General features: G+C 30.8%; 12 protein-coding genes across 12 annotated transcripts; 6 read left to right on the top strand and 6 right to left on the bottom strand. All coding sequences in view use genetic code 12, as the record gives it.

The window, feature by feature from the left end:
• Positions 1-534: 534 nt before the first annotated feature.
• On the bottom strand, positions 535-1,542 carry RVS162 (Rvs162p; the record flags this gene model as incomplete). Its single annotated transcript, XM_706475.2, has 1 exon — positions 535-1,542. One exon carries the CDS (start codon positions 1,540-1,542, stop codon positions 535-537), a length of 1,008 nt encoding a protein of 335 aa, XP_711567.2.
• A 1,718-nt stretch (positions 1,543-3,260) lies between these two features.
• CAALFM_C112720CA (uncharacterized protein) lies at positions 3,261-3,803 on the top strand (the record flags this gene model as incomplete). Its single annotated transcript, XM_706476.1, has 1 exon — positions 3,261-3,803. One exon carries the CDS (start codon positions 3,261-3,263, stop codon positions 3,801-3,803), a length of 543 nt encoding a protein of 180 aa, XP_711568.1.
• A 651-nt stretch (positions 3,804-4,454) lies between these two features.
• Positions 4,455-5,858, top strand: CAALFM_C112710CA (uncharacterized protein; the record flags this gene model as incomplete). Its single annotated transcript, XM_706477.1, has 1 exon — positions 4,455-5,858. One exon carries the CDS (start codon positions 4,455-4,457, stop codon positions 5,856-5,858), a length of 1,404 nt encoding a protein of 467 aa, XP_711569.1.
• Positions 5,859-6,442: 584 nt separating this feature from the next.
• CAALFM_C112700WA (uncharacterized protein) lies at positions 6,443-8,521 on the bottom strand (the record flags this gene model as incomplete). The annotated part of the gene is made up of 1 exon (XM_706479.2): positions 6,443-8,521. The coding sequence occupies one exon, from the start codon at positions 8,519-8,521 to the stop codon at positions 6,443-6,445; it is 2,079 nt and encodes a 692-aa protein (XP_711571.2).
• A 734-nt stretch (positions 8,522-9,255) lies between these two features.
• On the top strand, positions 9,256-9,906 carry CAALFM_C112690CA (uncharacterized protein; the record flags this gene model as incomplete). Its single annotated transcript, XM_706480.2, has 1 exon — positions 9,256-9,906. The coding sequence occupies one exon, from the start codon at positions 9,256-9,258 to the stop codon at positions 9,904-9,906; it is 651 nt and encodes a 216-aa protein (XP_711572.1).
• An 85-nt stretch (positions 9,907-9,991) lies between these two features.
• On the bottom strand, positions 9,992-11,545 carry CAALFM_C112680WA (ribosome biosynthesis protein; the record flags this gene model as incomplete). The annotated part of the gene is made up of 1 exon (XM_706481.2): positions 9,992-11,545. The coding sequence occupies one exon, from the start codon at positions 11,543-11,545 to the stop codon at positions 9,992-9,994; it is 1,554 nt and encodes a 517-aa protein (XP_711573.2).
• A 196-nt stretch (positions 11,546-11,741) lies between these two features.
• Positions 11,742-14,477, top strand: CAALFM_C112670CA (U4/U6-U5 snRNP complex subunit; the record flags this gene model as incomplete). The annotated part of the gene is made up of 1 exon (XM_706482.2): positions 11,742-14,477. One exon carries the CDS (start codon positions 11,742-11,744, stop codon positions 14,475-14,477), a length of 2,736 nt encoding a protein of 911 aa, XP_711574.2.
• A 33-nt stretch (positions 14,478-14,510) lies between these two features.
• On the bottom strand, positions 14,511-16,601 carry CAALFM_C112660WA (coiled-coil domain-containing protein; the record flags this gene model as incomplete). The annotated part of the gene is made up of 1 exon (XM_706483.2): positions 14,511-16,601. The coding sequence occupies one exon, from the start codon at positions 16,599-16,601 to the stop codon at positions 14,511-14,513; it is 2,091 nt and encodes a 696-aa protein (XP_711575.2).
• Positions 16,602-17,065: 464 nt separating this feature from the next.
• Positions 17,066-17,562, top strand: CAALFM_C112650CA (E2 ubiquitin-conjugating protein; the record flags this gene model as incomplete). The annotated part of the gene is made up of 2 exons (XM_019475168.1): positions 17,066-17,076; positions 17,160-17,562. The coding sequence occupies 2 exons, from the start codon at positions 17,066-17,068 to the stop codon at positions 17,560-17,562; spliced, it is 414 nt and encodes a 137-aa protein (XP_019330713.1).
• A 147-nt stretch (positions 17,563-17,709) lies between these two features.
• CAALFM_C112640WA (uncharacterized protein) lies at positions 17,710-18,111 on the bottom strand (the record flags this gene model as incomplete). Its single annotated transcript, XM_706485.1, has 1 exon — positions 17,710-18,111. One exon carries the CDS (start codon positions 18,109-18,111, stop codon positions 17,710-17,712), a length of 402 nt encoding a protein of 133 aa, XP_711577.1.
• Positions 18,112-18,544: 433 nt separating this feature from the next.
• Positions 18,545-19,219, top strand: CAALFM_C112630CA (U2-type spliceosomal complex subunit; the record flags this gene model as incomplete). Its single annotated transcript, XM_706486.2, has 1 exon — positions 18,545-19,219. The coding sequence occupies one exon, from the start codon at positions 18,545-18,547 to the stop codon at positions 19,217-19,219; it is 675 nt and encodes a 224-aa protein (XP_711578.1).
• A 154-nt stretch (positions 19,220-19,373) lies between these two features.
• On the bottom strand, positions 19,374-23,774 carry SPA2 (Spa2p; the record flags this gene model as incomplete). Its single annotated transcript, XM_706488.2, has 1 exon — positions 19,374-23,774. The coding sequence occupies one exon, from the start codon at positions 23,772-23,774 to the stop codon at positions 19,374-19,376; it is 4,401 nt and encodes a 1,466-aa protein (XP_711580.2).
• Positions 23,775-25,743: the final 1,969 nt, after the last annotated feature.

Raw genomic sequence — 25,743 nt, 5'->3', positions numbered from 1 at the left:
GGTGGTCGCGGAAATAGCCCACACTCAACAACAACTGAATTCCAATTGCCGAAATCTCTCTCTCTTTCTCTTTCTATTTCTCACTTTTCCGTCTTCCGTTTTTCCTCCCCTTGTTCTTCTTCTTCTCCTCCTCGCCCAACAAAATAGTTTTTCGTCATCGCTCGTATCCCCATTGTATATTTTAAACGAAGGGTCTCGCCCGCCCCCCCATACATACATACATACATACATACATCCATTGTTCTAAATAATAACTTCCTCCCTCCCTCCCCACTCTTATCAAGGTATATACAATATTTAGTAAATGCCAATTTGTTCCATTACTCATAATCATTCTGGTTATATAAATATCATTCAACAAAGTGAAAAAAAATTTAAAGTTGTTTTCAAATTAGTCACGTGATATATATATATTAGATTACGTAATCGCATATACGAGGAACAACGTTAATTGATCAATTATTCTTGTTATACATCAGTCAACCAGCTATATAAAGACTAAGCACAACTATTATTTTATGGTCCCTCTCCCCTTCAATCTAACCCACTAGTGATGTCTAACTTTTTCATTTTTCGTAAAACATCATCAATTCTATCTTCTAATTTCCCTTCAATATAATCTTGTCTTGTTTGAGCATCTAATTTCAATTGTAATTGATTTAATACATGATAATTTTCATTGAAAAATCTCAATTGAATTTTAACAAATGATTCAAATGAAGGATCAAAATAACTTATTCGATGATTAATTAATTTAGGTAATTCAATTAATAATTGATTATTAATTTCCACATATTTTGATTCTACTTCTGTTAATTCTTGATTATAAATTTTCAATTTTTCTTCATATTGATTATGATTCAATTCTATTATATTAGTTTTCATCGATGGTGATATATTTGTTGTTGGATTTTCAATTAATTTACGAAGTTTATTTTTCATAGCATCATAATCTAATAATTTATTATGTCTCTTTTTGATGATTTCATTAATTTCAATATAATAAGAATTGAATCTGGCAATTGGATTTAATACAGTTTGATTATATGGATTTTCAAGATTAGCAATACATGAATCATTCAATTGTTTTATTGTAGCATAATATTCTTGAATTAAATTATTATAATTATATGTTGTATTGGTGGTGGTGATAGTAGTAGTAGTAGTAGTAGTAGTAGTAGTAGTATTGTCATTTTCTTCTTCTTCTTTTTCTTCTCCTTCTTCTTCATGTATTGTTTGAATCTTATCTCCTGTATTTACTGATCCAGTTCTTGATATATTACTACTCCTCTTGTCATTATTAGTTCCATAAAATGAATTTAATGATTCAGCAATATTTATTTGTGAATTAGTTAATAATCTTAAACTATCCAAATATAATCGTAAATTTTTTTGTAATTTAATAGAATTTTCTTCCATAGTTCGATATCGTTTTTCTTGAAATTCATATTCTTTATCAATAGTTTGTTCAATATGACCAGTTTTCAACATAACTTGAGTTCCAGCTCGATTAATAGCTTTTTTAATTCCTATCCATGACATGTCGGTTTGTGAAATAGATGTTTTTGATTGTTAAACAGAAAAAGGATGATAATATTTGTCAATTGGATATGATATGTGTGATGCTATGGTTGTTGATAATCAATGGTTAAAGAAAAGATGAAGATTACTAATAGAGTTATTATGTATATGTATGTGTTTGTGGATTGGTTGTTAAAACAACGAGAGATTTTTATATTTCTCTCTCTCTCACTCTCTTTCTTTCTTTCTCCTTGTTTTTGTTTCTTCTCTTAGGGGCCACCTGTAGTAGTAGTAGTAGTAGGTTAGTTGTATTAAATTTGTTTCAAATGATTTCTTCTTCTACTAATTAAAGTTTCAAGGTAAAAATAAAATAGTTTAAAACTGATTTCAATTATTTATAGAGTGGAGTGTCTCTTGATTTATTTGGATTATTGCCTTGTAAATGATTTTTGAATTATGATCTCCTTTTGAATATATGACATGGAACCATCGGGAAACTCCTCGGTTGGTTGCATCACGTGCACTCTCCCACTCCAAAAAAAAAACTAGCTCACTTAAATTTCATTTGCTAGCAGTATAGCATATGGTAGCATAACAATAAAGAAGAGATATCATTGACTAACAAAATTATCAACTAGAAGTAAAATATATGTTAAAATTCGATTACCAATTGTTAAAAAACCAAAGTATCTATAAAAGTTAGGCTAACAATAATAGGCCAACACAATTAAACTAAAACTAAACTATGGCAACAAGAAAGAACCACAGTTGACATATTACACAAAATCCAAACATGCGGCATCAACAAGAGATATATGGCGCTAATTCGCAGTTGTCAACCATTCCAATTAAGAAAAGAGAAAAAAGCTCAATTCTATCACTTAATAAATACAAGAAGGTGGTTATGGTAATTAAAGAATCTGGTGATTTGTATGAGATTGTAGTGTATATTTTTCCTTTATGATATTTGATATCTCTTAACTCGTGACACCTTTAATGATTTGAATTGGAAGATACTTCTAAGATAGTAGTGTAGAATAATAGCTATTTGTTTGATTTCATCACCCCCCCCCCTGCCGAATCTTCTCTTAGCTTATGTCCCAGAAGACATTTTGTTTGATGCCGTTTAAATACTATACATTCTTGATAAGAGGATGGTTAATCATTCGAGGCTTATAAATTTAGGCTACTCCGCATTAAAAGAAAAATTTCAGACTTTGCAAGTAACTTTCTAAATTTTTGACATCAAAGTAGTTTGGGGTTAAGTAGATTTTGATAATTAAATACTTCAGATGAGGCAGATTTTTATTAGTATTAAACCAAAACATATTATCATTACGATAGTCGAAAGAAAAAAGCGCAATCTGTTCCATAATTTATAATTTAGTGCAAGTTGACAGGACTAACCTTGATAAGAAAACAATAGGGTAAAGAAAAGTGTCAATACGTTTTCGATAGATGCAAGTAAACTTATGTTTTCTAGAATGCCACACTTTAGTTTTCTTCCTCTTCTTATTGTTATCAATATAATCTAAAAACCACATCAAACAAAATTGAGTGAACGGCACAATAATTAAGTGACTTATTTCGAGCTTATCAATGAAATCGCAATAAACACATGGTTACCCCTCTATATCTACATTCAAGTTTATTCTGAAGGATTGCAATAAAAAGGGGTTGGATTCACTTACTAACTTTGTGTAGCTTGTTCTTTCTCCTTAAAAATTCAATTCAACAACATGTTAAATTTTGTTGAAATTAATGTATTTGGTTTGCCAATTACTATTGGAAAATCATTACTGAATAATGGTATCAAAGTAAAAGATGTTAGTAACTCGGCAGAAGAATGGTCATGGCCAGTAATGCAACGTCCATTAAAACAAGGCACCTCAATTGCATATGATCGATACAGTGGAGTGTACCTTGATGGTGTTAAATTAAGTGAAAATGATGTCTCTGACGGTTGTTATGGTTTGAAAATTGGTAAGTCATTCTGTATTGGTGTCTATTCTTCTGATGATGCTGCTAAGAAGTCAAAGAATGAAATTGATACTACAATCAATGTTAGTCGTGAAGAGTTTAGTTCTAAAGTTGATCCTAACAAAATTAGACGTATTATCTTGCATAGCAATGGAACTACTGATATTCAGTATATAAGTTCTGGAAATGTTAATCCTGGTAGTTTTGGGGTTGCTCTGGGCTCTTGGTCTACTGTTTTAAGCAGTGAATGTTTAGAAGTAAGTGAAAGTAATACTTCAGTGGATGTTTCTGAATTATTCTAAGATGTTTGTTAGGAATGCTGTGTGTTTATCAGTTTCCATTAGTGTATACTTTTCTGATTTATAGTGAAATACATAATACAATTGAGATAAATTAAGAAAAAACTGTTTAGTTATTGTATCATGAGTACTAGTCTTGAATATTCTTTTACTTGTCACTTCTCACAACAATATTCTTTTTTTAAATATTTTTGGGTTGAATCTTGAACCCAAAAAAATTATTCAACAAACACTTGGAATTAACCAACAGAGAATCAATACCACAACTCCTTTAAAGTCTTTTCAATAATTGAATATTTATATATATCAAATTGGGGGTTTAATAATAGATCAAGCAATTTCTCTGTTAATCATTGAAACATTAAGTAGTAAAACACATCTACCCATCAATTCATTATTAAAAACTCTCGGCTACTCCTTTCCACTCCTCTCCTCCTGTTCCCGCCTTTTGTTAATTCCTTTTTTTTTTAATCTTAGACTCACACACACACACAATCTTATAGTGAACACTTTTTTCTTTACTTTTTTTTGATCTGGATTAATTACTTGTTTCAACTATTATAATTTAGTTATAAACTCTTTTAGAAGACATACCTGGAACTTCCCTTCCCTTCCCTTCATCACTAGCATTCACTCCCCTTTTTCGCCTTAATAATGTCATTCCTAGAAGATGGAGAATATGAATTAGATGTATCGATACTATTAGATAACCCATCAACTAATAATAATTCTTTCAATGATAATATTGCCATTCGTTATGGGTTTATACCTGATTCAATGGATCAATCTAAACCCTTAAAACTATATCAACAAGATCAAACATGTATATTAAAGGCAACTCTGTCTGATTCTGACCCAACACCAATATTTTTTGAAGGTATACCGCAACGATATCAAATTAATAATACTACCAGTAGTAATACCAATAATGATGCCTATTATTTAACATTTAATTCTCAAAATCATACCACCAACAATAACAATAATAACAATAATAAAGTTGTTGAATTGAAAAAATTGGATTCAACTATTAAGTTTAATAAAAGTAGAAATGTCAGTAAATTACAGAATCAAATTAAAACTATGGAGAAACAATATCAGGTACAACAACGACAACAACTGAAATTATTGAAAAATGACAATAATACCAGAACACCAACGCCGAATCCAAATCTGACCATATCTTCAAATTCATCAGTTATATTACCACCATCCAAAAAATCAACACCTAAAACTTCACCCCTTCGAAAACCTCCTAAACCAACAGTTACACCAGTTAGGAAAATGGCATCTAAACGTCCACCTTCAGCTACAAATACCCCAGAAATCAAACCTAAAGAAAGTTCTTCAGAACCTATAATTAGTGAATCTGATTTTGAAGATTTGGAAATGGATGATAAACTGACAGAAGAAGTTCCCATTATTGAATTCAATTTTGATAATTATGATAATGATGAGGATAAAAAGGAGGAAGTAGTAAATAAATCAAAGAATGAAAATCAAAATATCACAAAAGGGATGGAACTGAAACCAAAACCAAAACCAAAACCAAGTGAGGAAACTTCCAAGACAAAAGTGAAACCACAACCTCGAAAACAGAAAAAACAGAAAAAACCACTTAGTGAAGAAACTGTTGATTTGACAGATGATTTAGATGATGATTTCAAAGATTTAGAAGATCAATTAGAAGAACTTTTAGAAGAAGAAGAACAACCTAAACAACAACAAATCAAGGAGACCAAATCAAATCAATCTATACAGAAGAAACCATCACCTACTATAGAAGTTGATCCAATAGCATTTAATGATTCTGATGAAAGTGATTTTGAAGATTTTCATTTCACAGGGATTAAAATTGATGAAGGTAATAATAGCAATTCTTCTTCTTCTAATAATAATAATAAAACTAAAAATATTTCAATTGATAATGGTAATAGTAATGAGGAATTGAATTTTAACAAGACTGTACTGGGTGGTAAACCAAGAAGTTTACGTGATTTAATTTTAGGTGGTAATACACCAAATATAGATGATGGAAGTAGTAGTGAAGAAGAATAGCAATAGTTATTGATTAATTCTTTTACGTTTTGTTCTTTTTGGATAACTTAATGTATAGAATAATGATATAGTATACAAAAATAAAGTATCCTCTATTTTAGGTAAATAGTAATTGCCTTGTCCAGTCTATATATAAGGCTCCAAGTTGGTGAATACCAGAAATTGACAATCATAAATCTTCAACTTCTAAGAATTGAGTGTCAAGGGATATAATCTAAGTTTCTTCTCAGAGCAAGATCAAGTATGATTAGATAGGCATTTATTTGTATATTGATTTATATATCAATCTAGACAACTAGACTATTTGAATGAAAAAAAAAAAGTATTGTAACTAACAATAAAAAAACAACTTGTATAACTATGATTGTACAATCATAATCTGTCTAATTGAAGGTGACTTTAGAGTATCACCACATTTCAAAATGAATAACGTCTTATAAAATGTACGACTTTTGTTATAGAGCGCCCAGAATGTATTATATATTCTTAGAAAGTTCCTCAATTCCTCTTCTGCGACTCGAGGTCGAGTGGGGAAATTGTCCAACTATATGTATCTATATAAGTCATATGCAAAGCCCACGAAATTACCCAAGGTTAACCCCATTACCCCAAGTAAAAAAGTCAGGAAAAGTCTTTCTTCTTTTCCTTGCAACAGTACTATCGGATTCTTCATCCAGGCTAAATTCACTCCCATTATAAAGATCGTCGGTTTGAGATCCTTTCAAGAGGGGATCGATGTACTCGGGTATACATTTTAAACGAGAAGAATGCTTGGATATTTCAATCAAAGTTTTATCGAGTTCAGTGACATATAATGAAAGGCCCTTGATTGCTTTTAATGCCCTTCTGATATCAATAACACTGACATTCAAATTTCCACAAGCGTTTACTCTTAGTTTAACATTTTTATACTTATCATTCAACATCGAAACTAAAAATGGCGATATGAAACGAAGGTTGCAATTAAACACATTCAAAAGTTCCAATGTTGCCATTGGCAATTGTACAGGATCCACTTCTCTCAATTGATTTCCCTCAAAAGACAATACGCATAGATTTTCCAAATTTTCAAACGAATCTGGTAACTTCTCAATTCCCATTTCTTTTAAAGTAAGATCTTTAACAGTAACAGGAAATAAATCAGTTTCTAATGTTTTGACATTTCCTTTATCAATTTTAATTACTTCAAGCCTAGAGTGCTTCAAGTTCAACGACTCTAATGTATAATGGTCAATTTTTAAATTTTCGAGAGCAAAATCACGCAACTTTAATGGCCATGCAATCAATTGGGTGGCAGGATTCATCTTTCCCAGCTCTTGGGCAATCAAATGCAAGTATGCAAGACTAGTCGGCAAATGATACATAAAATCCAAACTTTCAAGAATTAAATAATTGGCATCCAAGATAAAATATTGAGCCATATGCGGGATTCTAAAGTCACTTTTGCATGTAATTTTTGAAGTACGAACATGGATATATTTTAAGTTTGCACCCAAATAATCATAATTAAATATTAAGCTATCAAGACGTAAAACTGTTAATGTAGGAGGGAATACCAAACTGCCTAACATGTCCTTTTGAAAACGATAATTACTTATTTCTAATTCTTTCAAATTTGGAGAAAAGGTTAATAATGAGTTGTTAGGATCCTCTAACTCTGGAAACTTACAATGACAATACAACAACTTTTCTAGCTCAGGAAAATAACCTTCATTAAACAAATCCATGGGATAATTACTATTTTCTATTTTTAATTCCTTTAAATGTTGAAATTTTCGCAAACCATCAAAATTAAACAACTTTTCACAAGAAGACAAGGTTAGTCTTTGTAAATTGGGAGCAATTATTTCTGCCGCGTCAAAAGACTGAATATTTGGTAATTGAAGTAGTAAATACTCTAAATTGGGCATTTCTTTGAATACCAAATTTGTTAGACCATTAATTGTGCGTATGTTTAGTCTCCGTAAGTTTGGAGGTACAATCACTTGAATTGACTGGTCAGTATAAATATCCAAATCTTCTAAATCAGGAGAAAAGGTGAATGTTTGGTTTCTCACAACATTAGAGGCTGCGTGAATGTTAAACTTCTTTACATTGGGGATTGCATAATCAGTCAATGAAGAGCAATGTAGGCTAATGTGTGTGGCAATAGGAGGTATTTTGAATGGATATGATGAATGAGAAAAATGGAAGTTGTCAAGCCTGATTTTGAACCTCGAAAATAGCCGTAATAGGTTTTCCTGGTCCAGATTGCATTTCCAATCAAAATAACACTTGATACTCAGAGCATCCATTAAAATTTCAGGAAAAGTGTTCACAACATCACTTAGTTCGACCTCGCTGTCTATACTAATGGATTTTGGGAATATATTCCACTGACGAATACCTTGTTTCAAATTATTGACTTTAATATCGAGGTGGTCGCAGTCACAGAAATCAAAACCCTCATAAGACACTTCAAGGTCGTCCCTGTGTCTAAAAATTCTTTTTCTAATGTATACATTTGTTAAAATTTCAGTAGCCACTATTTCTCTAATTGGAGGGAAATATAATAATTCTGGTAATCTGCACTTGAGGGTGTAACTTATAATTGTAGAAATGATTTCAGATGGAAGTTTTATTAATCCAACGAAAAGATCAACGTCGTCACTTGCGAAGACCATAGGAGTTTTTCAACAAGGTGTTTAGATATTAGCAAAACTGATAGGAAATTCCCGTTTGTTAATACTAATGGGAGTAATTGTTTGACACGCTGTTTAGTTTGTAATTTTACTGAATCAATTGAGCTTTTATGGTAAATTGAATTGATCGGTTTTTAAATACAAATCTTATAAGATATCTTTTAGTGTCTTTCAAAGTAGACTTAAATGATAACTATTTGAAGTTTTCAAAAAAGAAAGAAAAAATGAGGTGGGAGTTGGATATTTCAAAAGTGTAATTGTTGGAAGTACTTGACGGTATCTGTCTGTATGTCTGTCTGTCTGTCGTTGACCTTGCCCTTGTCCAATGATTATGAAATATCACATCGTCACGTGAAACAATAATGAAATAATATAACTTAAAATCGAGACGCGTACAATTTGGTCAAAGATTCAACATTTTTAAAGATCACAGGAATTTTGTAAGTTTTATTCCATATACAAAAGACATTGTAAATACTTTAGCATGTTGATATTGAGCTATCTAAACTAGATGAGTTGATTTCTAGTGATTTCTGTTGTACAATAATACCAATTCCCTCCTCCCCCTCCCCCTTTCCCCTTAAATTCTGTTTGGTGAATTGAATCCATCACAGGGTAGGTCGTGCGTAGTCAAATCCTTACAAATTCTAAACAAATCAGTTCAAACTAGAATGGCCAACCATAAAAAGGCAAACATTAATCAAATTTAACATATAATGGTTGATAATACATTTGAAGGACTTTTCAAACGAATAAATGATCTTGAATTAATCCTCTTAGATGATAACAATAATAAAGTAAACAATATTGGTGATCATAATGACGACAAAACAATATCATCACAAATTAACCAATTGAAATCACAATTATCTAAATTATATCAACAATATCCTGAATTTCAAAAATTGAATAATATCAATTCGCAATTGAAAATATGGAATAAATTACACCTTAATACTTCGACAGCCACAACCACAACCACTACCACGCCTATCGATAAAGAAACAAAATTAGAGTTTTTAAATCTACTTTATGATGATCTTATCAATACTGACAATTATGAAAAGATGATAAGTATAATAAATTTTCAATATGAATCAATTATAAATGGTATTAATAATAATTATTTATTATCGTCGGGTTCAATCAATGATACTAGTGAATTGTTAGCTAAACGAAAGCAGTTGAATCAAATTATGAAAATCCATCAAGCATTAATAATTAAATCAATGATTGTATTAGAACGATATATTCAATGTACAATAAGACAAAATAAATTTTGGATTGATATTGATGATCAATTGGTGAAAATTAATGCCAAAATTAAACAATTAGAATTATCAAAACTACAAGCCAATAAATATTAAAGAAAATGAAAAAGTAGGTCACATACATATGTATATATATATATATATATATTTATGTCCAATTTATTACTAGTTGTTGGTAGCATTACACAGATATAGTTTTCCAAATGTTTAATCCATCACCACCAGTAGATACCAAACAACCAGGAATTTGTGGATGCCATCTAACATCTTTAACATCTCTTTGCCAATGGACAAATAATAATTGTGGTGGAATATCATGTAATTCTTGAGCTTCTTTTCTTTGTTGAGAAATTTCTTCATCATCAGCTTCAACAGCAAGATCCCATAATGTAACAGTATTATCTTCTGATGAAACAGCAATGATTGATTCATCTAATGGATTGAATGAAATTGATGTGATTGGCGATTTATGGAAATCATAATTAGCCACAGGTGAAGGATTACTGGTGGTATTGTTTGTGAAATTTCTTAAATCCCATACACCCCAACTACCATCGTCATGTCCTGATGCCAATAAATGATTGATTTTAGAACTCCAAGATATCACATTAACATCAGATTTAGAAGCAATTACTGATAATGCAGGTTTATGTTTTTTCGATCTTGTATCCCAAATACAAATATATCCATCACATCCACCCGTGGCAAACACTGTAGTTTCACCAGTTGACCATTGAATATCTTCAATTGAAGATTGTGATGCAAAAAATGGAGTTTTATCAGTGGTCCAACTTGATGTCGTTCTATTAGTTAAATAAATTCTCCCTGACATATCTCCAGATAATAAAGCCCCTGTATTTACTAATGGAGACCAATCTAATCCATAACCTTCAACATTCCCATGGGCACGAATAGTATGAATTGGTCTTTTCGATGATTTAGGAATCATATAACCTGGTGTGTCAAATGCCTTATATTGTGCCAGTAAATCAAATATATAAACTTCACCATTTTCTGACATTGAAGCAGTTAAGTATTCCCCAGTTTGTTGAGCATGAGGGCTTACTCTTATTCTATTTGTAGTATGTCTTAATGGAATAGATTCTGAATCTAATATTGGATCACTATCAACATCATCGTCATCGTCTTCATCTTCCTCATCTTCTTCATTTTCATCTTTAACTAATGTTTTGGCCAATGAAGATGCTTTCATAGCTAACAATTCATTATCTTTGGCTTTAGCAGCTTGAGTCGCAGTAGCTAAATAAACTGTTGCTGGATATGATCTTCTTTCATTACCTAAAGAATCTGGTAAAATATCAACAGTCAAACATGGCCATGGTAAATTGATATTATGCAACATTTCATAGACTGTTGGATCGGCTTCTAAGACTTCATCTGGTCCTAATGGTTTTGATTTATGAGGTAAATATATTGATGATTGTTGTTCTTGTTCTTGTTCTTTGGCTTCTAATTCTTCAATTTTGGCTTGTGTTGAATTTTCATCAATCATTTCATCATCTTCTTCATCATTGTTATCGTCTAATTCTATAATTTCTTCATCACTTTCAAATTCATCACCGTATGGATCTTCAAATTCCCCAATATCCATATTGTCTGGTTCTTCTTCCTTTCCATTTGTAGTAGTTGGAAGAGAATCTTTATTAGTTTTAATGGCAGTATGACTGGTGGATCTATTGCCACTTAAATCATCTTCAGCTGATCTTTTTGACATCTTTATTGTTGTTGTTGTCGTCTGTAATCGTTATTATGAATGTTTTCGAGTGTGACAGTGGAAGATGAAATTTTTTTGTAGTGATGAGATGAGAGGAAAAATGAATGGGAAATTCTTTGTGTGCGACACGAACTTAATTCATAACCCTCCCGCAATACACTTTTATCATTTAGGAGACTTATAGTATTTATAACTTATGGAAAGGAAATCATTTTTAGATCAAGAAGCACCTGAAGGATATGTTGCAGGTCTGGCAAGAGGTGCTGTTGGATTTAGAACCAGTACATCTCCAGATAGTTTCAATCGAGGAATTGCCATTGTACAAAATGAAGAAGAAGAAGAGGATGAAGACAACAATAATAAAACCACAACCCAATTGAATGAAAATGGGATTCTATCTACAAAAAAACGAGGTAAAGAAGATGAAGATGATGAAGAAGCCGATCGAATATATAATGAAATTGAAAAAAAACTACAATCCAAAAAAAGGAAATCCCCAAATAATAAAAATGACAGAGCCAAGCCGACAGTCACCACCACCAATGACAATTCTTCTACTCAGTTTTCTGATTTGAAACGACAATTAGCAAATTTAACCGAAGATGATTGGTTAAATCTACCTGAACCTGGTGATATGACAAGGAAAAATAAACGAACAAGATTATTAGAACAACAACAACAAAGAATGTATTCTGCTCCTGATACATTAATATCCACTTCTAGTTCAGCCACTGGTACCAACACAACAAATTTCAAATCATTATCTGAATCAAGAGATAAATTATTAGGGTCTCAATTGGATAATTTATTACCTGCATATGTTAAAACCAATGGACAATCGATAAACAATTCCAGTAGTGTTAGTGAAGAATTACAACAAAGCATATTGAATATGACAGGAGTTGAACAAGATTCAAAATATGCTAATCTTCAAAAAAATCGAGTTATTTTATCATCATTACGTAAATCTGAACCTTATAAACCAAGTTCATGGATTCTGTCAGCAAGATTAGAAGAACAAGATGGGAAGAATTTAAAACTTGCTAAACAATATATTTTAGAAGGTTGTAAAAAATGTCCTAGAAATGATGAAATTTGGTTAGAAAATATTCGATTGAATCAATCTGATATTAAATTATGTAAACAATTAATTACTAATGCCTTGAATTATAATCCTAAATCAGAAAAATTATGGTTAAAAGCTACTGATTTGGAAACTAACAACATAAACAAACGTAAAGTATTAATGAAAGGTTTAGAAAAAATACCTAATAATGATCAATTATGGGAGAAATTAATTGAATTAGAAAATGATCCTAATATGGTGAAGAAATTATTATTAAAAGCAGTTCAATTATGTTCTCAAAATTGGGAATTTTGGTCAGCTTTATTAAATATATCCAACTATGAAGAAAGTAAAAAAATCTTGAATCAAGCTAGAAAATCTATAAAAGGCGTTAAAAATATATTAAAAGTTTGGATAACTGCTTGTCAATTAGAAGAAAGAGAATATGGTGAAGAAACAATTGATATTAATAAATTAATTAAACTTATGGATAAAGCCATGAAAGAAATTTCAATTTATCAAATGACAAAGGATGATTGGTATAAATTAGCTTGTGATTCTGAAAGAGAAAATTTCAAAGTCACTACTAAGGCCATAATTATTAGTTATTTGAAGTTTAAGGGGTTAGATCAATCATCAATATTTGAAGATGTTGATAAATTTTTCAATGATGGATATATTATTGTTGCTAAATCAATATTAGATTATATTGTTACTAATTCATCTAATGATATTAATAAATGGAAAAAAGTCTTTAGTGTGATTAAAAAATTCAATCAAGAATTACCATTATTGTTTTCATATTATGATAAGGCAATTTCTTTAAATCCTCAAGTACCATTATTCTATTTGATGTATGCTAAAGATAAATGGCAATTATCTAAAGATATCCCACAAGCTAGATCAATTTTAAATTCAGGTGAATTGGCAAATCCAACTGATTTATCAATAAAATTTGCCATTATTAAATTAGAACTTAAAACAGGTAATTTACTAAATGCTGAAAAATATATTAAACACATAATTGATACCAAACCAATGGAATCAGAGAAATTTTGGTATAAATATATTCATATTCTAAGATGTCTTAATAGTGATATAACCGTATTAAAAGATGTGATACAGAAGGCATTGAAACTATTCCCGAATTGTTGGAAATTATATCTTCAAAATATTCAAATTTTAGAAGATATTGATGAATTGGAACAAGCAAGAGAAAATGCTTTAGTGGGTGTTAAAAAATGTCCTCAATGTATATATTTATGGATAAAATTATCTCAAATTGATGAAAAAGCTCAAATCATAATTCGAGCTCGTTCAATATTAGATCAAGCAATATTGCAAAACCCCAATAATCCAGAAATTTGGGTTTATAAAATACAATTTGAAAAACGAATTGGTAATTTATCATCATTACAAAATTTAACTAATAAAGCCCTTAAACAATTTCCTACTGATCCTTGGTTATGGATTATTAATTTATCATTAATCCCGAAAATGTCTCAACGTAAAACAATTTTCTTGGATGCTTTAAAGGCAACTAATAATTCAAATTTAATATTATTGATCATTGGGGTATTTTTTTGGTTTGATGGGAAATATTCCAAAAGTAAAAATTGGTTTGAAAGAAGTTTACAACTGGATAATACTAATGGTGATATTTGGAGTTGGATGTATAATTATTTGAAAAAATTTGGTACCCTGAAAGAACTAAACTCATTTTTAATTGATTATGAATCAAAATATGATTCAATTAATAAAGGTCATTTTTTCAACAAGATCAATAAAGATATTAAAAATTATAACAAATCTCCTAAAGAAATTTTAGATATTGTCGCTATAGAAGTTTTAAACTATATCAAATGATTAAAATGTATGCACGAGTCTATGTACTTTTATTTATTTAGAGGCGTATATCTCGTAAAGTTTTAAATTAACGGCACTTAATAAACAAGGGAATTGATTATTTTCATTGACCCAATATTGAGCTAATTCTTCACAAATTTGTTTAAATTGGAAATTTCCATGAGCTTTTAATCCACGATTTTCAACATCAATAATTAAATAACAATCTTCTTCACTAGGAATGTATCTTGATCTTAATTTAATTCTTGAAAATAGATCGGTAGGATTTATTGGATTAGGTAAAAATTCAATTATAAATCCAAAATATTTCGCTATCACTGTGATAATATCTTTACTTTTCTTAGTGAATACTTCTCTTAATCGAGTTGATCGTTTAGTTAAATGATCAATTTGTGCTTGTAATCGTTGTTTATCATCTTCTTGTCGTTGGAAAACACCTTTTGGTATTTGTTCTTCTATAGGTAAATTTTTAATATATTTGTTAATCAATTCTTCATTTTCTTTCCGAAGAGCAATTAATGTTGTTTGTTTTATAAATTGATCTTGAGAAATTAAATTGTTTTTCAATTGTAATATACGATATTGTTCCTTTCTGGTTTCAACTTTATCTAATTCAGATATTTTAAACTTCAATTGTTCGATTGTTGATTCAGCTTGTTTAAGTTTTGATGATATTTCAATGTTTTCTTTTTCCAATTCAATTGCTTGGGTTTTAAATGTATAATTACTTTCCAATCTTTGACGTTTATTAGAAGGGGTTTTTTCATTGGTTATAATTGATGATTTATTATATTCCAAATTTTTCTTTTCTAATTCATCAATCTTGGTTTTGTATTCATCAACTAATTTTTCCAAATTGGTCATATATTGCAGAATTGATTTATTTTCAGTGTTTTCTTCTTTTTCTTGCTCTTGTTGTTTATGTTGTTGATTAGCATGAATTTGTTCCATTTGTTTCAACAGATTTCTTAAAAATGTAATTTCCTTTTCACGTAATGATTTTGTTCGTTCCAATTTGGTATTTTGGTCAGCATATACTTTTAATTTAGATTCTAAATCAGTAATCGTTGGAAGAAAATCTGTTTCAATTTCTCTAGCGTGATCTTCTAATTCTTTAGTTAATTCTTTCACCTGTATTATTTTAGAGTCATATTTCTCTTGTAAAGTAAGATTTTTAGCTTGAAGATTATTACAATATTCAATAAAACTTTTTACTTTACTGGTATGAATGGTGTCATCGGTGTTCTCGTTATCTTTATATTCATTTGATGAGGCAATAGCTGTATCCAATGCCTTAAACAAATCATTATATTTAGTTTCTAATTGAAGCTTCTCAATTTCCAATTGTAAATATTTGGATTCAATATTTTCCAAATTCTGTAATTTATGCAATAATGATTGGTTTTGTTGTTTCAATAATTCATTAGAAGTTTTATTTTGTAATAATTGATCTATCTTGTTTTGTAATTGATGATTGATATTTTGTAAATTGTTACTTTTAGTGGTTAAATTCTTATACAATAGATTATCAGATCCATTTTTCTTATCTAATATTTTAGAATATTGTTCTAATTCATTGATTGCTGTATCACTAGCTTTTTGTAATTCTTGATTTGTTTTCTCTTTAATTTTCAATTCTTGGTGTAATTTATCATTTACTTCAATTTCTTTATTCAAATCATGCATAATTTGTTGGTTTTTCCGATTGAGTTTATTGAATTTATCAAGTAATGAATTATAATCTTTAGTTAATTTTAAATTCTCTCGTTTATAAGTTTGAATTTCATCGGATAATTGATTTATATTATTGGTAGAAACTTGTTCTTGATTAGTTAATTTCGATTCTAATTGATTTTTTTCATCATAAACATATTTAAAATTTAATTTCAAATTTTCAAGTTCTTGATTCTTTTCATCTATGATTTTTCGATAATCTGATGTTATTTGATCCTTTTCTTGTTGAAGAATACGATTTTCAGTCTTGATGGTATCCAATTGGAATTCTAATTTAGAAACATATGCCTTGGAAATTGAGCTTTCATTTAGTATGCTACTATTATTGTTGATGCTGATGGTACTATTATTTGATTTATGATCAACAAATGGAGATGAACCTGTTGACATTGTCAGTTGTTAAAGTGGTATCAAAATGGGTCCTTGCTGTTGTTGTAGATGTTTGTTGTTTGTATCGAAAATACAAAAAAACAAAAAAAAATATTCAACTAGAAAATGTCGTGTTGTCGTTTAAACTTGAGAGTCTTCATTATAATGTCGTGCGAGAGTGTTCTTTTTTTTTAATAGTCAGACGACATTTTCCCTCGTTGGAATTCTTTTCTGGTAAAGATTGGATTGAAAGGCGGACGGGGAGGGAGGGAGAGGTGAGATCATGAACCACAAGTTTTTAATAGCTTCTTCCAAATAGAAGAAACTTACACCATTTGATCTTACTTCTTCTAGATACACTCAAACACATAGAAGATATCAGTATTAAACTTCTCCTTTCCACATTATTGATTGATTTTTTTTTTTTAGTATTGTCATATATATATATAGTTCTTATTGCAAATCATAATAGACACCCAATTATAATGTCAAAAATGTGAGTATAACTTTAAAGGCTTTTGATTGATATTAGTTTACTTTTTATACTAACTTCTATTCTTTTTTTTTTAATTTTAATAGTCCAAGAAATTTCAAATTATTAGAAGAATTAGAAAAAGGTGAAAAAGGTTTAGGAGCAGAATCAATTAGTTATGGGTTAACTAATCAAGATGATATTACTATGACATATTGGAATGGTACTATTCTTGGTCCTCCACATCTGAATCATGAAAATAGAATATATTCATTAAATATTATTTGTGATGAAAGTTATCCTGATAAACCTCCAATAGTTACATTTGTTTCTAAAATCAATTTACCTTGTGTAGATAAAAATGGTCATGTATTGGTTGAAGAATTTGATACTTTGAAAAATTGGAAACGATCATATACTATGGAAACTATATTATTAGAATTAAGAAAAAGTATGGCATCACCTACAAATAAAAAATTACAACAACCACCTGAAGGTTCTACTTATTAGATAATGAAATTAGTATCAATGTTTTTATTTGCTAAATTTGCATTTGTTGTTTGATTTTTATTTTTGTCCTTAGCCATTATATCGTTTCATGTTATATTCTATATCTCCGTATATTGTTTTGTTAGAATAATAAACAAGTAATAAATTCTATAAATTACCATCTGATTCAATTTCCATAAATTTCTTAAACTCTCGTTCAGCATTTAAAAAATCTTGAACATCTTTACCATATTTACTATCGGGATCCACTAAATCATGATTAGTTTGTTCATCAGTAATTTCAATATTTATCCATTTTTCAAGTCTTAATTTTTTACCATCGGTATTTTTAGTTATAATTGGCACTAAACATCGTTGAAAAATTCGTTTAAATGGTAAACATATAATTTCTGATTGTACATTATCATTTCTAATAGTGGTTGGTCTAAATGTACATTCATGTTGAGTTATAGATTTTAATTGGCATTTATATTTCTCAGGATTGTCTAATTGATCTTTATATTGTTTTCGCACTTCTGATATACTATAAACAGGGACTGGTGGTGCCATTATTGATTGAGTTGTTGTGATGATATCCGATTAAAGAGAAAGCTGTGAAAAAGATATTTGGATGTATTAATAATTATTTACGGTTCTCCTGTCTTCATTTTTTTTTCCTCATACTTTCTCTTTATTTGATAGAGGTTACTTTTTTCCAAGTATATTGAATGATATTATAAGATTTAATAACAGACAATAACCACAAAGTGAATAGTTTTCTTAGCATTATATCTATCGGTACAACCATGATAATTTCCCTTCTACGATAGCATCAAATCAAAAATCAATTGGGTAAACATTTGGCCAAATATTTATGGGTCGTGTTTTTTGGTCATTATCAACTTAGTAACTTCACCCCCAAAAAATATCCGTAACCATTTTTTTTAAAGGGCATCGATAACTTTTTCCACATTTTACTTAATATTATCATTTCATAAGCAACATGTCAACAAATCATAGACCACAATTAGAAAGTAAACGAGGTAAAGTTATTAAAATTAAAGATACCATTCAACATGCTAGAGGATTACCACAACAAACATCAATAAAATATCGACAAGATATCAAGAATGAAAAAACGATTAACAAGTTTGATGATTTGCAGAAACATGATAATAATAAGATTACTAGTCTTGAAAGTATAAGTCCACCTACTAAGAAACTCAAAATTGAATCCACAAAAGAAATAACGACCGAACCATTAAATCAAGAAATTGATAAGCAGTCAAAACTACTGTTGAAAAATGATGATCAATCGGATATACAACCCAATGAAAAACTGGAATCAGATGAGGAAGACTCCAAGGATGAAGAAGATGATGAAAGCTCAGATGATGATGATTCAGATGATGATGATACTGCTTTACTTTTAAAAGAAATTGAAAATATACGACGAGAAAAGGAAAAGCAAAATTCAGATTCAACCAATAATTCAATTAACAATTCATTAACTTTACAAACCCATGATTCGTCAACGAAAAAGAAAAGTTGGAGACTGTCAACTACTTTTAATAATAAATCTAAAAAAGAATCAACAAATGATAGAAATAATAACTATACGACAGATACATTAAATTCACAGCATCATCAAAAATTCATGTCCAAATACATTCGATAATTCCTACAAATACAATTATAATATCAAAATAATAAAATTATTACATATATACTAATATACAAGAACATAAATACATCGCAATTTATTTTCTAATTTCTTTTTTTTCATTTTATTTATTCTCTAGCTATTTTCTAGCTTGTGTCAGGATCTTATTTTATTCAAGATTTTGACTTATTCTAGCATCAAGATAAGCAATATCTTCTTTAAGACTAGCTTCTTCCACCGTCTTGACTAATTCTTTAGTACATTTGGCAATATCAAATGAAATTCCTGCTAATCTTTGTTTGAAATTCTTATCAGCAAATGAAGTATCAGGCTTTTCTCCCGGTTTACATAAAATATTCATTCTATGATAACAATCTTCTAAACTTCTAACAACCCAACTTCCATGTTCTTTCAATTGAGCATTACGAGTTTGATTCATTGATGTATTGGTAGCTTCAGTCATTTGTGATATGACAATCGTGATGGCTTTAGTCTTCTCGCGTAATTCACCTCTAGTAGCATTAGGCTTCTTAATAGCTGCAAGTAATGATTGAATTGTGTTGATGACTTGTACTGTTTGATGTTCCAAATAAAGTAAAACTTGGGTTAATGTGTTGTCTGGATCATCAATATCAAACAAGTCGACATTGAAAGTTGCAGCTGCCATTGATTTTCTGTATTCTTGTCTTTGTCTTGCTCGTATTTCTTCTTCGGTTTCTTCTTCACTATATGATTCTTCTGATTCAGGTGTAACCGGTTTTTGTTGCTTTGATTTTTGTAGTAAAGATTTTTGTTGTTGTAGTTTGGGTTCAGTTTTGTTACTTTCTGCTGGCTCGTGCTTAATTCCTGTTGAAGGTTCTGTCACCACATCTCTCCTCTCAATTGGTAAATCCTTGCTTTTTTCGACCTCTTGTTCACCAGAATGAGTAGTCTTCTGTTCAGGATATTGTACTTGAACAGGTTTGCTAATTATTTCATCATTAACATCTTTTGGTGGGGAGGTTTCCACAGTATTCATAAGATTCTCATTTTGAGTATCATTCTGTTTCTCATTATCAGAAATTGTGGCATCAGATTGAGAAGATTCAATATGCTTAGCTGATTCCTCTTCTTCTTGTTGTTGTTGTTGTTGTACTTTTTCTTCTTCTTCTTCTTTCTTGGTTTCTCCAGTGAACCTATCTTTGAGTGATTGGAACAATCCTTTACTTTTAACTGGTGCAGAACTTGAAGTGGAAGTATCAGATAAAGTAGATGTTTCAGCAGCAGCAGAATTTTCAATTTCTTTTTTAGATGTTTCTTCACCTACTTCATTCTTCAGATGAATAGCACTAAATGGTGCTGACAATTGCCCAGGATCTTCTTCATTTTTAAATGGTTTACTCAGTTCTAACGAAGTTCTCATGGATTTGAAAGGAACTTTATCTTGTCCTGGTGATTTCCTAGGTGATGGAGAAGAAGGAACATCTTCTCTTTGTGGACTCTCAAATTGTTTCACCTTGTCAAGAACACCTTTCTTTGATGGAGATATCTTTGATGCTTGTGAAATAGACTTTTGAGATTCTGGCGAAGCTTCTGGTGATGTGATTCTTCTAGCTAATTCTTGAACTCCTTGTGAGGATTTATCCGATTTATTCTTAATTGGAGAATAGTTTCTGGAAGTAGATTGATCTGAAACATTATTCTCATACTTTGAAGCTAGCAGTGCAATGCTTCCCTTCTTTTTACCTTCAGTTTCAAAATTTTCTTTCTGAGGTACCACCTCATTGTTAGTACCCAACCCGCGTGTGGCAACATCTTCCTTTCTAGTGTTACTATCATGAACATTATCCAAATTCTTGCCAAATGTGTAAGCAGTTTCAAAGCTATCATCCTGGTCGTTATCAAAACTTTGATCGGTGTCTCTCATTGGCAGAGCATACTTGTCTTCACTTGAATCTAAACTTGTTTTACGAACTGGTGAATTATCCAAATTTGGCTTATATGAATTCAAATTTCCCGAGTTTTGTGTCACAAAATTATTACTTGAGTCCAAGTTTCTTGATTGCTGATATCCACTGTTATCATGGAAATTGGAATTGTTAGTAGCAGACACAAGCTCATCGCTGTCTTCATTAATTGATCGACTAATTTTAACTTTAGTTGGTGTAGTATTAGTACTCAAAGCTCCAGAAGTGAGATTATTAGTTTGAGTCTCGGTTCCATATGGTTTCCTATCAAACTTTGTTTCCTTGTTTGAATGAGCGTTAAAATTATCATTAGTAGGTACATCATCATTTAGATCATCTTCGTTTTCGTCAGAGTCATAGTTTTGGTATCTTAGAGATATAGAAATAGGATTATCGTTAAAAGCAACATTATGCGTGGATTTCTTTGTACGTGGGTCTCCAACTTGAGCAGCTGCAGGAATCAGGGCACTACCAACAGTAGCTGCGACTGTTGCACCCTTAGAAAAAGATGTTCCATGAGTTGCATTTGTAGGTGATTTTTCTTCCTTTGCTTTCTCTCTTTGAGCTCTTAATGTTGTAAATGCACTGTTAGCTTTGGATTTCAATGGTTTGTCTCTTGTTTCCTCAATAAATGGAGATTGCTCTTCATATTGTAAAGCTCTGGTTTCTGAATTTGATTTTTGTGTAGGTTCCTGTTGGCTCTGATTAACCTTTAATTTATTGGCCATACGTAGTGGTCTAACACCAAAATCTTCATTCACGGACTTTTTAGGAACTTTTGTTTCCACTTCAAGTACTCTTAAATTAGTTGAATTCTCATTTAGCTTGCACTCTGCTATCAAGTCACAAAGTATACAATTCAATTCGCCAATTGATTTTTCCACAATGTAACGAGGAAACAATTGTTTATATGTAGCGTGATACCTTGTAGCAGTTAATGAGTACGCAACTGCTTCTCTTAACATGACGGAATGCTCATTACTACCCAATCTTTGACGATCACCTTGGTTGGCAATTTCATTTATAACAATAGCAAGTTTAGATATTTTTTCAAACAAAATGTCTGAATCACATTTTTCACTTACTAAATAACCCAAAAATGAGTCAATTAAAGCAAGAGCATCACTGACCAACTTTATAGAAATTAAACCGTGAGAAGCAACAAATGGTTTCAATTCCATTTTAGGTAATGATGCCTTTTTGATATCTCTTGCAATTGCATTAGACCTAGAATCTTCGTATCTACGTTGCCAAAGTTTAATTTGATTCTTCAATTCTAGGGTAGATGGATTATTTGAAGTTGATCCAGGAGAAAGTTGAATGGTTTCCAATTTTTCTAAAAATTCATCGACACTCTTTTGTGACAATTTTGCTGAGTTTCCTGAATTTCCCGAATTGGTAGTAATGGCATTGATTGCTGAAGGTGGACTTCCAACACTTCTAGGACTGGATGAGGTATTCTTCAAGGATTGGTTCTCGAGTCTCAATGCTGCATTTATTGATTTTAATCTCTCTATCTCTTTCAAATTCTCATCAGAATTACTCATAGATTTCGTTAAATTGTCGTGCTTTGTTATCCAACGCTCTTTCTCTTTACCCAACGTCTCCAACTCGTTACTGAGTGATTTATTCTGACTGACAGAAAAATTATAATCTTCTTGGAGTGACTCAAGCTTGCCTTTCAATTTTGATCTTTCAGACTCTGATGCTTGCAACTTGTTCTTGAGATCATTAACTAATGTCTCCAACTTGGCCAATTCGTTATCCTTTTCATCATGAGTGAGACCTCGGTCACTTTTTGTGTTTATATCTTTATTATTACTCAAAGAATTAGAGTGTTGGTGCTGATTTTGGTGTTGCTCAGCTTGTGTATGTTTAGGATCTGAGATATTCTTTACTTTTCCCTTTTCTTCTTCCTCTTCTTCCTGTTCATCATCACCTTCATCATCACTGGACCAATCAAGATTGGCCTTTGTTGGCACTACTTGAGAAGGTTGAATACCTATTGATTGATTAGATGCTTCAGCATTGGGCATAGTAATATTCTTGCTTGATGTGTTGTTCAAATCATCTCTACTATCACTTTCTTTCTCTTCATCTACTTCTTTTGTAGCGGCAAAATCATTCAAATGGTGTGATGCCAGGCGACTATGATAACCATTGGCAGAATCATTACGATGATGACTTGAAGCTAACGATGACTTACGTTCATGTTGGAACTGGCTTCCGTTTGATGACATTGAAGTAGTGTGTGAATGTTGCAGTTGTCTTTCCACATGCAAATCTCTTCGCTCTATTTCATATGAGATATCAGCCACTAAATCTTTAAATCTAGTCTGTGGTAAAGAGGCCAATTTCTGTCTTGCTTGATTTCTTTTTGGGTGGAATGAAGATTTAGGTAATAAATAATCTGGTTCTGATCTACTTTCATCTATCCTTCTTCTTAATTCATCATAAACATCGGTACTTAACTCTTTGAATTGTGCTGATGATAATTTCAATAATTTTTCTCTTGCTCTTTGAGCTCGAGATGAATTTGATTTCGATCTTGATTGCTGATCATCCGATATAGCAAGAAACTGTTTCAACACCTTATAATGTTGGACAAGATCCTTTTCACTCATTATATGTATAGTTTAGACTGTGAGATTGCAAATAAAACAAAACACAACAAAAAGGAAAGGAAGGGATCTGGAATAAAATAAAATACAATAAAACTAATACTAATACTTTGTTGAATATGATATATAGAAAGGAAAAGAAATTTGATGGGAGGTGGTTGTGTTGCTAAAATTTTTTTGTTCTCTCTCACTTTTTTTTCTTTGGATTTCCTTCTGTTAGTAAGATGAATGAATGTATATTGTTGTTGTTGTTGTTGTGGCCAGGGAACAAAAAAAAGAAGAACTTTTAATGAAGTAAATCAGATCTTCAAAAAAATCGAAAATTAATAATTATTTAAAAAAAAGACATTAGAAGACGCGTATTAGATGTAATTATAAAGCAGAAACAGGAAAAAGAGAAGTTATTGATTAATTAAGTCGTCTAGGACAAAACAGGAACAAGAAGAGTAGTGGTGGTGGTGATGGGCAAGAAAGTACAGCTACGAATAATTAACATAGATCACAAAAAGGAAATGAAATTTTCAAAATTGTAGTAGATTAGTTTGGTTTCTACAGGAGAGTTTAGGATGTAGTTGAACCAAAAGAAATTGAAATCACCTAGCCAAGAATTCTAGTTGGTCTTTTAACCTAGGTTGAGTCTTCTCTATTAGTATCTTACTTGAATAAACTCAAACGAACGAATCAATAGAGGTTGTTCTTCAATTCTTATTGTTCGTTATAAATTAATTGCAGATAAGTTGGCTGGCTATTTCGAATAAAAATTGTTAGTCTAAACTGCAATGACAATATAATCGATGGGTTACCAACACAACAAACCTAAAAATTTCTTAATATAAATTAAAATTTAACCACACATACACACGTTACAGTAGTAGATCGAGAAGAAAGGAAGAAAAAAAAAAGAACTAATTTTGTGTTTCATCTCACTCACACAGTAAATCTACTCAATAAAAACTTTGTCGGAAGAAAGGGGGGAGGAGGAGGGAGAAATAGAGGGAGGGAGGGATGAAAAAGACGCGTCACAAAAAGTAGCCGATCTATTCAATGAACAAGTTTGACAAGGAAATTTTTTCTTTTTTCTTCCACTCCCTTGATTTTTCCCCTTTTTCGATAAATTATCACTGTAACCCTGTTTAATTGGAATATCGTCAATTTCAATGGTTATGAATATATCGATCTATTCATGTACTAATAGTTATCAACAGGGGGGGGGGCAGGAAGTTTCGCTAGAAAGAGCCAATGAAAAAATGAGACTTGCAGTGGACACCTGTACTTTGCAACAATACCCCTGCTGTTAAAGTATGGTTGTGTGACTCTTTTTCGCTTAACTATATGAGCATTTCGAAATTGTCACCTTGATTTGTTGGTTCGGTCATAACTGGCATTAGTATGGAATTGATGTGTTAGCTTAGGGTGGCATATTTGTCTTGAAATCTGAAGTCATGTTTACCTGGCATTATCCCTTTCTTTTCTTAAAGCGTGTTGAATATAGTCTATAGTCAGTATTGTCTAACATGGCTGAAACTGAAGCTATTATAAGAAATTGGCTTCAAGTTCTTTTCTAGTTATAAAATCAAATGCAATGTGTTTCAATTTGGTTTGTAAAATGAGCAAATTATTTTTTTTTTTTTTGCAGCACTAACAATAATCATACAATCTAGAACTTCGTTGCAAAACTTGTATTTTTCTCAAAACCAACTTCAACGACTACTCATTGATTGGGTCAAATGTTTCAATGATTCATCGCCTATTCATTCTGAACACGGTCTTATTTCACCGCTAGTTGATTAATTTGCGTTAATCGTTTTATTGTAAACTACAATTTGATGCCCTGTTCTCCCTTGATTGTAATTCTCCACTTTGACACATGCATATAATTCACCTCGCCCGATAAATAATAACATCTACAAATAACCACGCTGATGATTCTACAACCATTTCTTTTACTTTCAAACGTCTCTATGTACAAATA

The sequence above is a fragment of the Candida albicans genome, chromosome 1, assembly GCF_000182965.3.
Source record: "Candida albicans SC5314 chromosome 1, complete sequence".
In the NCBI taxonomy this organism is placed as follows: domain Eukaryota; kingdom Fungi; phylum Ascomycota; class Pichiomycetes; order Serinales; family Debaryomycetaceae; genus Candida; species Candida albicans.
This window is presented reverse-complemented; position numbering and strand designations above follow the sequence as displayed.